At 44.5% G+C, this 13,513-nt stretch overlaps 1 protein-coding gene across 2 annotated transcripts in view; it reads right to left on the bottom strand.

Annotated features, from left to right (window-relative positions):
* nphp4 (nephronophthisis 4) overlaps positions 1–13,513 on the bottom strand; it is a 218,076-nt gene that overhangs the window by 127,786 nt on the left and 76,777 nt on the right. The window contains exons 7-8 of one of the 2 annotated variants that reach the window (XM_046365548.1): positions 11,445–11,635; positions 6,636–6,762 (exon numbers count right to left, since the gene is read on the bottom strand). In XM_046365548.1, coding sequence (XP_046221504.1) covers positions 6,636–6,762; positions 11,445–11,635 — 318 coding nt within the window. Of the gene's footprint in view, positions 1–6,635; positions 6,766–11,444; positions 11,636–13,513 lie in introns of both variants that reach the window. The other variant, XM_046365547.1, reaches the window with a different exon arrangement.

The following is a 13,513-nucleotide window of genomic DNA, read 5'->3' on the forward strand; positions in this document are numbered from 1 at the left end:
TGGAGGTGATCAGAGCGTGTGAACTGTGGCAGTCTGGCCATCAAGTCACTGTTGAGCGATTGGTACCCGACTGCATTGTGTTACCATCTGAGTGAAAGCATTTAAAAGTTGTTTACTCCACCACCACCTTGCTCTGCAAATCCATCAGAACAGATCAAAAGAACGAATTCCACTAAATTTCAGTCGAGTCCAGGAGCAACAAAAGCAGAACAGATACAGTGGGGCAAAAAAATATTTAGTCAGCCACCAATTGTGCAAGTTCTCCCACTTAAAAAGACGAGAGAGGCCTATAATTTTCCTCATAGGTACACTTCAACTATGACAGACAAAATGACAGAGAATATCCAGAAAATCACAATGTAGGATTTTAAATTAATTTATTTGCAAATTATGGTGGTAAATAAGTATTTGGTCACCTACAAACAAGCAAGATTTCTGGCTCTCACAGACCTGTAACTTCTTCTTTAAGAGGCTCCTCTGTCCTCCACTCGTTACCTGTATTAATGGCACCTGTTTGAACTTGTTATCAGTATAAAAGACACCTGTCCACAACCTCAAACAGTCACACTTCAAACTCCACTATGGCCAAGACCAAAGAGCTGTCAAAGGACACCAGAAACAAAATTGTAGACCTGCACCAGGCTGGGAAGACTGAATCTGCAATAGGTAAGCAGCTTGGTTTGAAGAAATCAACTGTGGGAGCAATTATTAGGAAATGGAAGACATACAAGACCACTGATAATCTCCCTCGATCTGGGGCTCCACGCAAGATCTTACCCCGTGGGGTCAAAATGATCACAAGAACGGTGAGCAAAAATCCCAAAACCACACGGGGGGACCTAGTGAATGACCTGCAGAGAGCTGGGACCAAAGTAACAAAGCCTACCATCAGTAACACACTACGCCGTCAAGGACTCAAATCCTGCAGTGCCAGATGTGTCCCCTGCTTAAGCCAGTACATGTCCAGGCCCGTCTGAAGTTTTCTAGACCGCATTTGGATGATCCAGAAGAAGATTGGGAAAATGTCATATGGTCAGATGAAACCAAAATATAACTTTTTGGTAAAAACTCAACTCGTCATGTTTGGAGGACAAAGAATGCTGAGTTGCATCCAAAGAACACCATACCTACTGTGAAGCATGGGGGTGGAAACACCATGCTTTGGGGCTGTTTTTCTGCAAAGGGACCAGGACGACTGATCCGTGTAAAGGAAAGAATGAATGGGGCCATGTATCGTGAGATTTTGAGTGAAAACCTCCTTCCATCCGCAAGGGCATTGAAGATGCAACGTGGCTGGGTCTTTCAGCATGACAATGATCCCAAACACACCGCCCGGGCAACGAAGGAGTGGCTTCGTAAGAAGCATTTCAAGGTCCTAGAGTGGCCTAGCCAGTCTCCAGATCTCAACCCCATAGAAAATCTTTGGAGGGAGTTGAAAGTTCGTGTTGCCCAGTAACAGCCCCAAAACATCACTGCTCTAGAGGAGATCTGCATGGAGGAATGTGCCAAAATACCAGCAACAGTGTGTGAAAACCTTGTGAAGACTTACAGAAAACGTTTGACCTCTGTCATTGCCAACAAAGAGTATATAACAAAGTATTGAGATCAACTTTTGTTATTGACCAAATACTTATTTTCCACCATAATCTGCAAATAAATTCATAAAAAATCCTAATGTGATTTTCTGGATTCTTTTTCAAATTTGGTCTGTCATAGTTGAAGTGTACCTATGATGAAAATTACAGGCCTCTCATCTTTTTAAGTGGGAGAACTTGCACAATTGGTGGCTGACTAAATACTTTTTTGCCCCACTGTACTTAAATGCATATGTATTAGGCCTAATTTGCCCTATACAACTCCACCTAGAGACCCAGGAGAACTTTATGAGAAAGCCAAAGTTGGAAGGTAGACAGAATAAACATTAATGGACACAAAAGTACATTTTAGAGAAGAATGTCAAGGCACCCAATGCATCACTGTTTCATGAGTGAGGCCCAAATGCCAAACAGTATTCTAGTTTTGTCTATGACACTTTTCCTAAGAGCTTGCCGTTAAAGACAGTGATAAAAAATATGGTAGAAATTGTAAAGAAACTGAAGAAAAACATTAAGAACACCTACTGTTCCAGAGACATAGACTGACCAGGTGAATCCAGGTGAAAGCTATGATCCTTTATTGATGTCACATGTTGAATCCACTTCAAATCAGTGTAGATGAAGGGGAGGACACAGGTTAAAGAAGGATTTTTATGCCTTTAGACAATTGAGAAATTGTGTAGATTGTGTATGCCATTTAGAGAGTGAATAGTTAAGTGCCTTTGAACTGAGTATGATAGTAGGTGCAAGGTGCACCGGTTTGTGTCAAGAATTGCAACACTGCTGTGTGTTTCATGCTCAACAGTTTCCAGTGTCAAGAATTGTCCATCACCCAAAGGACATCCAGACAACTTGACACAACTGTGGGAAGGGTTGGAGTCAACCCTTTCGACACCTTGTAGAGTCCATGCATGCCCCAACTCAATATGAGGAAGGTGTTCCTAATGTTTGGTATAGTCAGTGTATAATCACCAAAGTAAGCAGAACACATACACATACACGGTCATAACAGGAACCAACTTATATATACAGGATAATTGGGGTTTTGGCAATTTGGCCAAAGAGTACAAACATAGACAGTGCACAAGGAATACTTGAATATGGTAGAACAGCTAATTAACTTGATGGATGGAAGTGGGGCTCGAAACCACGCTGCCAAAAGGCTGAAATGTCCTAAATGACAGAAACTGTGGTACTATGAACACATAAACTGTATAAGTTACGAACGACACCATCAAATATGAGATCTCATCTACATGACAGCTGAACAAAGCTAGAAGGCAGCTTGCCACTTGCAGCACAGAGACAGAGTATCAAAAGATGTGTTATCTGAGGAGTTTGACATCGATGCACAGGGTCATTGTTGAGCTCACTCCTCTCCTCCACTCCCCATCGATGGAGAGATAATAGACCCCATCAATATTCCAGACCTCCCTGAACTTTGGAGCGGGTCACAGTGGAGCGGGTCACAGCCCCCCCCGCGCGCACCTTCCCCCATCCTCAGATGGCGATACCTACCCGCTCCCCTCATCACTCACCCTCAGGCAGATCATGACGGAGCTCTAAATATACCTATGCACCGCTGACTGCAATTAAGCTCCCTGCCTCCCTCTCGCAAAATGGAATATTGGAATATTCATGAGGTGTGGTGCTGTTGGGTGAGGGGGTTTGACATGTCACCAACACTTCTTGTCTATCTTCTTCACTGAGTGACATATGTGACTTTGTGCAGTGTGCAAGAGATAGGGGATAGGATCGATACAGGGTAGGGTATACAGGCCACCTGTTTGCACAGTAACTGTCGCCATCTTTGCATCTCTCTCTCTCTTTGCATCTCTCTCTCTCTTTGCATCTCGCTCTCTCTCTCTCTCTTTGCATCTCTCTCTCTCTTTGCATCTCTCTCTCTCTTTGCATCTCTCTCTCTCTTTGCATCTCGCTCTCTCTCTCTCTTTGCATCTCGCTCTCTCTCTCTCTTTGCATCTCGCTCTCTCTCTCTCTCTCTTTGCATCTCGCTCTCTCTCGCTCTCTTTGCATCTCGCTCTCTCTGCATCTCTCTCTCTCTTTGCATCTCGCTCTCTCTTTGCATCTCTCTCGCTCGCGCTCTTTGCATCTCTCTCTCGCTCTCTCTTTGCATCTCTCTCGCTCGCGCTCTTTGCATCTCTCTCTCGCTCTCTCTTTGCATCTCGCTATCTCTTTGCATCTCTCTCTCTCTTTGCATCTCTCTCTCTCTTTGCATCTCTCTCTCTCTTTGCATCTCGCTCTCTCTTTGCATCTCGCTCTCTCTTTGCATCTCTCTCTCTCTTTGCATCTCGCTCTCTCTGCATCTCTCTCTCTCTTTGCATCTCGCTCTCTCTTTGCATCTCTCTCGCTCGCGCTCTTTGCATCTCTCTCTCGCTCTCTCTTTGCATCTCTCTCGCTCGCGCTCTTTGCATCTCTCTCTCGCTCTCTCTTTGCATCTCGCTCTCTCTTTGCATCTCTCTCTCTCTTTGCATCTCTCTCTCTCTTTGCATCTCGCTCTCTCTTTGCGTCTCTCTCTCTCTTTGCATCTCTCTCTCTGCGTCTCGCTCTCTCTTTGCGTCTCTATCTCTCTTTGCGTCTCGCTCTCTCTTTGCGTCTCGCTCTCTCTTTGCGTCTCTCTCTCTTTGCGTCTCGCTCTCTCTTTGCGTCTCGCTCTCTCTTTGCGTCTCGCTCTCTCTTTGCATCTCTCTCTCTCTCTCGCTCTCTCTTTGCATCTCTCTCTCTCTCTCGCGCTCTTTGCGTCTCTCTCTCTTTCGTCTCGCTCTCTCTTTGCGTCTCTCTCTCTCTCGCGCTCTTTGCGTCTCTCTCTCTCTCGCTCTCTCTGCTCTCTGCGTCTCGCTCTCTCTTTCGTCTCGCTCTCTCTTTGCATCTCTCTCTCGCTCTCTCTTTGCATCTTTCGCTCTCTCTTTGCATCTCGCTCTCTCTTTGCGCTCTCTTTCGCTCTCTCTTTGCTCTCTCTCTTTGCATCTCGCTCTCTCTTTGCATCTCTCTCTCTCTTTGCATCTTTCTCTCTCTCTCTTTGCATCTCTCTCTCTCTTTGCGTCTTTCGTCTCTCTCTCTCTTTGCGTCTCGCTCTCTCTTTGCTCTCTCTTTGCGTCTCGCTCTCTCTTTGCGTCTCGCTCTCTCTTTGCGTCTCGCTCTCTCTTTGCGTCTCGCTCTCTCTTTGCGTCTCGCTCTCTCTTTGCGTCTCGCTCTCTCTTTGCGTCTCGCTCTCTCTTTGCGTCTCGCTCTCTCTTTGCGTCTCTCTCTCTCTCTCTCGCTCTCTCTTTGCGTCTCTCTCTCTCTCTCTCGCTCTCTTTCTCTCTCTCTCTCGCGCTCTTTGCGTCTCTCTCTCTCTCTCGCGCTCTTTGCGTCTCTCTCTCTCTCTCTCGCTCTCTCTTTGCGTCTCTCTCTCTCTCTCTCGTCTCGCTCTCTCTTTGCGTCTCGCTCTCTCTTTGCGTCTCGCTCTCTCTTTGCGTCTCGCTCTCTCTTTGCGTCTCGCTCTCTTTGCGTCTCTCTCTCTCTTTGCGTCTCTCTCTCTCTTTGCGTCTCGCTCTCTCTTTGCGTCTCGCTCTCTCTTTGCGTCTCGCTCTCTCTTTGCGTCTCGCTCTCTCTTTGCGTCTCGCTCTCTCTTTGCGTCTGTCTGTCTGTCTGTCTGTCTGTCTGTCTGTCTGTCTGTCTGTCTGTCTGTCTGTCTGTCTGTCTGTCTGTCTGTCTGTCTGTCTGTCTGTCTGTCTGTCTGTCTGTCTGTCTGTCTGTCTGTCTGTCTGTCTGTCTGTCTGTCTGTCTGTCTGTCTGTCTGTCTGTCTGTCTGTCTGTCTGTGTGTGTGTGTGTGTGTGTGTGTGTGTGTGTGTGTGTGTGTGTGTGTGTGTGTGTGTGTGTGTGTGTGTGTGTGTGTGTGTGTGTGTGTGTGTGTGTGTGTGTGTGTGTGTGTGTGTGTGTGTGTGTGTGTGTGTGTGTGTGTGGCAAATGTTAGCTTTTTAAAATCAGTTTTTGAACCATTAAGCATTATCCAAGCAGGCAAGTCAACAGAGAACCTGTTTACATCAACAGTAAAAGTCTGACTGGCTCTCGAGTGGTGAGATTGTGAGGATGGGCGTCAGTAAGTGCCTGCGTCCTAAATTACCCTCTATTCCCTATATAGTGCACTACTTATGACCAGAGTCCTATGTGCCCTGGTCAAAACTATTGCACTATATGTAGAGAATATGATGCCATTTGGGACACAGACAGTGAATGAGTGAAAGCAGGCCTACAGTATACTGTGTACATGGAGTGGAATGCTTGTTATTGTTTTGGTTTTAATTGGTGGCTCATTAGCCCAGGAGTTTGAAAGGGACAGCACATTCACAGACACTAAGAGTGCCCACCCCTAGCACACTGCATCAAGGCTAAAGCCCACCAACGCACATAATTTGCCAAATATTTGGTGTTGCCATACCGTCTGCATCTAGCTAACTAAACCACCCGTATTGTAAATGACTTCCCTAGGGACATTTTGATTCTTGGATTGTTGATTTTTCTCTCTTTCTGTGTTGATGATGTCTCTCCAACAGACTCTTTCTCTTCCAGTTAGCCTTTTTGTAGATAATGGATTCCTACCCTTGTCCTGGTTCCTCCCTGTTTCAATTGGGAGGCGATAATCTTTCCCATGCTCTCAGGCCATGCGTGTGTGTGTGTGTACACGTGTATGAGCTAGGCAGCGAGGATGAGGCTACCTTGGCTCTGTTCTCCTCAGCTGCTTTCCTTGAAACCTATCCTCTCTTCCCCCTCCTTTTCTCTGCCAGTGTTGTGTTTGTTCTTTTACTGAGGTTGTCTGGCCAAGGATGCCTCTTTAATTTCCTCTGGGAAGAGACAAGGGGAGATAGATCCATGCTCCAAGGACAGGAGAGGATGGCTGGCAGGACAGGGGGCAGTGGGGGGGGCGCCAACAGGGGAAGATGTTCAGTCCAAGGTGCTTGGACCTGTTGTACCTCTGACTGGGGGATTTCTTAACAGAGCAGACAGAGGAACCGGAACACACACACACACCACCCTCTTACCTTTCCGTCACCAATGAGCGACGAGGAGAAGACATACTCAAGCTGGAGGGCGATCCCCACAGCCTGGTGACTGGGCAGCTTGAGCTCCAGACTGCTACGTAGAGCCAGGTTCTGACTAGGACTGGAGCTGCTGGAAAGATAGCACACAGGGAGAAAGAGAGGGAGACATTAAAAGAAAGAGGGAGAGAGAAAGAAAGAGGGTGGGTGGAGAGAGAGAGAGAGAGAGAGAGAGAGAGAGAGAGAGAGAAAGAAAAGAGATAGATGTGACAAGGGTTGCGAGTGGACAAGTGATCCATGTGGCAGTCACCATACAGTACAGCTTGTCTTGCTAACAGAAAAAAGAAAGAAAAAAACATTCGCTCTGCACCAGGTGTTCAACCTGGGGTCCTCTAGGGGCTCCGCAGAGGTACTTCAGGGGGTTCGCAAAAATATTCAAAATAAAAACATGGAATTTGGATTTTATTAGAATGTTTTTATGAATATCGCAAGCAACAAGATTTAGAACACTTACTCATTCAAGGGTTTTTCTTTATTTTTACTATTTTCTACAAGAATCAACCAAGACAAGATGGACAAAGAGTGAATCACAATATACACTGATACATTTTCTTGTGTGTCTATTATACAGCTTTATCTGTGTTCTGTGGATGTTAGATGAGTAAGACGGGTGTCACATCAAATCAAATCAAAATCAAATTAAACACAAAGTGCAAGGCACTTCTCTGTCTGTAAGGTTAGGCTATGTGCAGGAGGCAGGAGCATTGGAAAGTTCAAATCATTTGAACTTGGCGCTTGGGCTGGGCGATATGGCCCAGAAATCATATCTGGATTTTTTCAATTTATTTGCGATTCATGACATACCGTACCAGTCAGACGTTTGGACACACCTACTCTTTCCAGAGTTTTACTTTATTTTTACTATTTTCTACATTGTAGAATAACAGTGAAGACATCAAAACTATGAAATAACACATATGGAATTATGTAGTAACCAAATAAAGTGTTAAATAAATCAAAATATATTCAAATAGCTATTTGCCTTGATGACAGCTTTGCACACTCTTGGCATCCTCTCAACCAGCTTCATGAGGTAGTCACCTGGAATGCATTTCAATTAACTGGTGTGCCTTCTAAAAAGTTAATTTGTGGAATTTCTTTCCTTCTTAATGTGTTTGAGACAATCGTTGGGGGGGGGGGGGGGGCTACAGAAGATGGTATTTTTTTACCAAATAGGGCTAAGAAGAACAACTCAAATAAGCAAAGAGAAATGACAGTCCATCATTACTTTAACACATGGAAGGTCAGTCAACACGGAAAATGTCAAGAACTGAACGTTTCTTCAAGTGCAATCGCAAAAACCATCAAGCGCTATGATGAAACTGGCTCTCATGTGGACCGCCACAGGAAAGGGAGACGCAGAGGTTCCTCTGCTTCAGAGAGTTACCAGCCTCAGAAATTGCAACCCAAATAAATTATTCGCAGAGTTCAAGTTACAGACACATCTCAACATCAACTGTTCAGGGGAGACTGTGTGGATCAGACCTTCATGGTCGAATTGCTGCAAAGAAAGAAGAGACTTACTTGGGCCAAGAAATACGACCAATGGACATTAGACCAGTGGAAATTTGTCCTTTGGTCTGGAGTCCAAATTGGAGATTTTTGGTTCCAACCGCTGTGTCTTTGTGAGACGCGGTGCTGGTGAACGGATTATCTCTGCATGTGTATTTCCCACCGTAAAGCATGGAGGAGGTGTTATGTTGTGGGGGGGCTTTGCTGGTGACACTGTCTGTGATTTATTTAAAATTCAAGGCACACTTTACCAGCATGGCTACCACAGTATTCTGCAGCAATACACCATCCTATCTGATTTGGGCTTATCATGTGTTTTTAAACAGGACAATGACCCAACACACCTCCAGGCTGAGTAAGGGCTATTTGAACAAGAAGGAGAGTGATGGAGTGCTGCATCAGATGACCTGACCTCCACAATCCTCCGACCTCAACCAAATTGAGATGGTTTAGGATGAGTAGACGGAAGGAAGAGCAGGCAACAAGTGCTCGGCATATGTGGGAACTCCTTCAAGACTGTTGGAAAAACATTCCAGGTGAAGCTGGTTGAAAGAATGCCAAGAGTGTGCAAAGCTGTCATCGAGGCAAAAGGGTGGCTATTTGAATAATACATTTGTTGAACACTTTTTGGATGTCTTCACTATTATTCTACAATGTAGAAAATAGTATAATAAAGAAAACCCCTTGAATGAGTAGGTGTTCAAACTTTTGACTGGTAGTGTACCTATAGTAGAATTATTTAGAATTATGTCAACTGTATTTCTCAACTCCTAATACTGAGCTAATTACGCTCACTGGAGTATCTGACATAGACGTTGAATAAGCAAAAGCAAGTACCAGTCGTGGCAAGTGCCGCTGGCAAGGTTTCTTGACTTGGAAATACATTTTTGCCAAAACACATCTATAACCTTTGTTTAACCAGCTAGACAGCTGCTATTAGCTCAAATGTGTTTGGAATTACCATTCTAGCTAATAGGCTATGCTAGAGTTTACACTTCCTCTTCCAATTATAATGTGGGGAGGTCAAAATAATGAAAAAGTATCTACCAAAACTATTAATTTTAAAATTGTTATTGCCATTATCATTCACCTGATGATAATACCAAGATGTGAAAATACATTTTTTGCTAACATATAATGGGGGTCCCTGGATAAGCAGCAAAAAAAAAAAAGTTGAAGACCCCTATTTTACACACTAAATACAAAATCAGTCTTACTCCGAACCAGCACCTCAAACTACAGAAAGGTATCCAAATTGCCCAAGAATCCACTACACAACAGTATTGTAACTATTCTGAGAGTAGTGGCACAGAAATAGCTGCAACAGTCACTTGTCAATTGAAAAGTTTCTATTTGATGTAGTTTGTTAAAATCGATAAGTCTTCTTTCAACCACTGCTAGAATCATCATAAAAAAGAAAGTTAAATAACTAAAGTAATCATCGTTCAGACTGAAGGTCAAACAATGGCTCTACCAAAAGTAAACGATGGACTGTTCCACTGAGCGTTGTGCCAACTACATCCTTGCAATTGTTCTAACAACTGTATTAAAGTGAAGTGGCGTCATTTCTTCTTAGAAAAGGAAAATCACTGCGGATGACAATGATGTAGAGCGGTGCCCACTGCATGCGCCATTGTGTTACTGGCCCCATGTGATCCTCGCCTTCATACTATTTACATTTTCATCATTCACAGTTTGTATACAGCCCTGACTGCCAGCATATTGACGAAGTGAGGAAATGTTGTGAAGGTCAGCAGAGTTGCGCTACTCTCCGGAGGCAGAACCCCCCCAGGAGACTGGAACAGGCGTTGCTTTGAACTGGGCCCACGAGCAGCCCTGTGTGTGTGTGTGAGCATTGGCTTCGGCGAAACGACGACAAAAAAAAAAATCTCCAGAATAATTACGGCCTACGCTGTGCTATTCATAACAGTGCTTTCAAATTCTGTGTGACCAGCAAGGGGGGAACAAGAGAGTTCTACCTACCTCTTTATAAAAGGAACTAAAACACAAACGGCGGTAGCGTCGGATAATGTAGTGTCATTATGATTATTATGGTTTATTATGTATGGGGTGCAGCCCAAATGGCACCCTATTCCCTGTAGTCCACTACTTTTCAACAGAGCCCTATGCGAATTAGTCAAGAGTAGTGCACTATATAGGGAATAGGATGCCATTTGGGATATAGACAAGGAGGTGATAGAAACAGGGAGGCCACTTTATCTGATGGGGGGGGCATACTTGACACGCCCACATAGTTGCTATAAATGTGGTGGCATCAGACAAACAGCTTTATTATAAGCAATATGAGATTAATTGATGTTTAGTTTCCTTTTGTTGAGTAAATTGTATGACACCACTCACAAACACCTACTTTGAATATCACATGATCATCAAATTAGAATGGAATTTGTTTTGTTCGATGTGCGTTCACTAATTCTAAACTAATAACTGAACCAACTCATGAAAGCTGATTTGAATATTGTGTCTTGCCATTTCTAATATGTTGGTATGTGGCCTTATACAAGCACACAGTCATACAAAGTAGTATGTGAGCATCTAAATCTTGATTGGTAATTAATTTGTCTATTACCGTCTATCGATACAGTATATAGATCATTGGTCAAGAGATGAATCGTTGAATACGGTGTGTTGGTGCTGGACTGGAACAAAGCCCTGCACAAGGGTTGGTGATCAGTGATCTAAACAGTGTGTGTGTTGGTTTTATCCTCTCTCATCTAATGTCAATCCAGAGTGTGACTCCATCACCAGCACAACACTGTGGGTTCAGCACCACAAGGAGGCCACTATCACTATGTCAATGGTAGCAGGGTCATACTGATTAGTGCACACTGTAGCAAAACTTTTTCCAACGAAAGACAAAAAATACTGTGTTTCTAATTGGAAAATTTCAATTAGTAGTCCCTCCCTGTTTCAGTCCGTTTTCTTCCTTATAATGCCAAGTGAATAGGACCCAGGAAACCCATGCGCTTACAAATACATGAACAGAAAGTGACAGAAACCCACGGTGTCGTAACAACCCTTGTTGTAGGGTTTGACGTGCTGAAGCCATCCGTCGGAATCTGATTATGTGTGTTTTAGTGCTGATCAGAGTGGAAAAGGGTACGGAACCTATTGCTGACCTTGCATGATCAAACCCAGTTGACGGGGTTAATGTACCAAACCCTGCACTCAAGGATGTAGCCTACCGCTACCAACCCAGTGAGGCTCCACTCCACTCACCAGTCTCTGGTCAGTATGCCCTGTCGGGACGTGCCCCCTTTGGTACGTCCCCTGCTCCAATCGGTGGCCTCGGTTGTCTCCAGCACCACCACCTGGGGGCGCTCCAAGAAGCCCCAGCCGTTGTGGACCCCCACGTGGAGCCTCCGCTCCTGGATGACCACCACCGGTGAGCTCTCCGGACCCGAGTGTTTCTGCAGGAGAGAAGAAGAGATCCAATCAGGATGTATTGAGCCAAGGTAGCTCCTCAACCACACACGTGAGCAGACACACACCCACACACTTTGAGTGAGAAAATCTCTAATTGCATGTTGTATAGATAATGAATAAGATCTAGCATAGATGGGGATTTAAATGACACTTACATCTGTCAGGTTGTACAGTTGAGGCCATTAAACTATAAAAGTTGGATACAACTAGGCTATAAAACAGTGCTCACAGACAGTACAAATGTATTTTTAGGTGTACAGAACCCTCTCTACAGCATTCCTCCTGGTACCACCCCAGGACACTGTCACCGTCCCCGTGTGATGAGACATGACGAGGCGTCACCCTCACAGCCCGACTTCTCAGCCGTCTCACAAAGTCTCACACTCTGAGGTCTCACTTATTGCTCTGCTCTGCAAGTACTTTGACTCTGTCTGCTCATTTCATCTGCTGCTCAGCCTCTTAGTGGAGAAGGGGAAAGACGAGAGCCCCATACATGTTTAAAGGAGTGGACCCTTTGCATATAATAGGAGGAGAAAGCTGTGACAATGGAAACGGCAAACAGAAAAGAAGATGATTACACTGTGCACAAAGGCATACAATAGCATACATTTTTTAATTGCTTTCTTGCGGCCCTGTTACAGCGTATACATTATCATAATAATAGCAATGGTTCATACTAATGCTGTGATTACGCAAATTGTAACTAATTAATCAGCCAATAATTATTTCAAATCAAACATCTGGGGAACCAATGGTTCTTTTTTTGCATTTTATTTTTCGCTCGCTCTAATAACGTGACAATCAATCACAGATAAACTGTCATTACAAGCTACCGTATGAAATGAAAAATGTAAATGCGAATGAAGAAGTCAATGTGTTTAACAAACAAAGTCAATCAACGGGCGGATTGGTTGTCAGCTGTTTTGGGAGTTTGCGCTGCAGCGTGGCACTTGCAGCTGCTAAGTAACTCAGAGAGAGCAGTGAGCGAGATGATTGACTGTAAACTCTCTAACCCTCTATTCTGGGCCTAACTTCTGCTCCTGTGTTACTACCTGCCTCTCCAGCTTCTGCCTCCCTCTATCTTTCTCATTGCCTCTCTCTCTCTCTGCCTAAACTGTCTCCATATCCACCCACACCTTCCCAATCCAATTAGCATATCAATTGAGCATCAGTATTATATACAGCTGCAGAGCGTGCAGCCCACGTATCCTCATCATTCTCTCAATCTTCCTCACTCCACCTCTCCTACTCTCTCTATCCCCCTCTCTCTCCCTCTCTCCTGCTCTCTTCGCAGCAACAGTAAACATCTCTCGAGTCCATCTCTCTCAAGTGGCCGGGGAAGATACAGTAGTCGGGGCTTGTTTATACTCAATGGGGAAATTTTGTTTAACATCTGAAACATTCCCATTTAGATCCGTTCTAGGAGTTCTAGGAGGGCCTTTCGAGGGTCATCTCAGTAAAGAGACCCGAGGCACAAACCCTGGAAAGTTGTGAGATACACTACATGACCAAAAGTATGTGGAAACCTGCTCGTCGAACATCCCATTCCAAAATCATGGGCATTAATAAGGAGTTGGTCCCCCTGTTGCTGCTATAACAGCCTCCACTCTCCTGGGAATTATTTCCACTAGATGTTGGAACATAGCTGTGGGGACTTTCTTCCATTCAGCCACAAGAGCATTAGTGAGGTCTGGCTGAAAGCACAAAAATTACTAGAATGTCATTGTATGCTGTAGCATTAAGATTTCTAATAGGTCTAGCCTAGCCTGAACCATGAAAAACAACCCCAGACCATTATTCCTCCTCCGCCAAACTTTACAGTTTGGGCAGGTAGCGTTCTCCTGGCATCCGCCAAACCCAGA

Source organism: Oncorhynchus gorbuscha, linkage group LG10 (assembly GCF_021184085.1).
Source record: "Oncorhynchus gorbuscha isolate QuinsamMale2020 ecotype Even-year linkage group LG10, OgorEven_v1.0, whole genome shotgun sequence".
Classification (NCBI taxonomy): domain Eukaryota; kingdom Metazoa; phylum Chordata; class Actinopteri; order Salmoniformes; family Salmonidae; genus Oncorhynchus; species Oncorhynchus gorbuscha.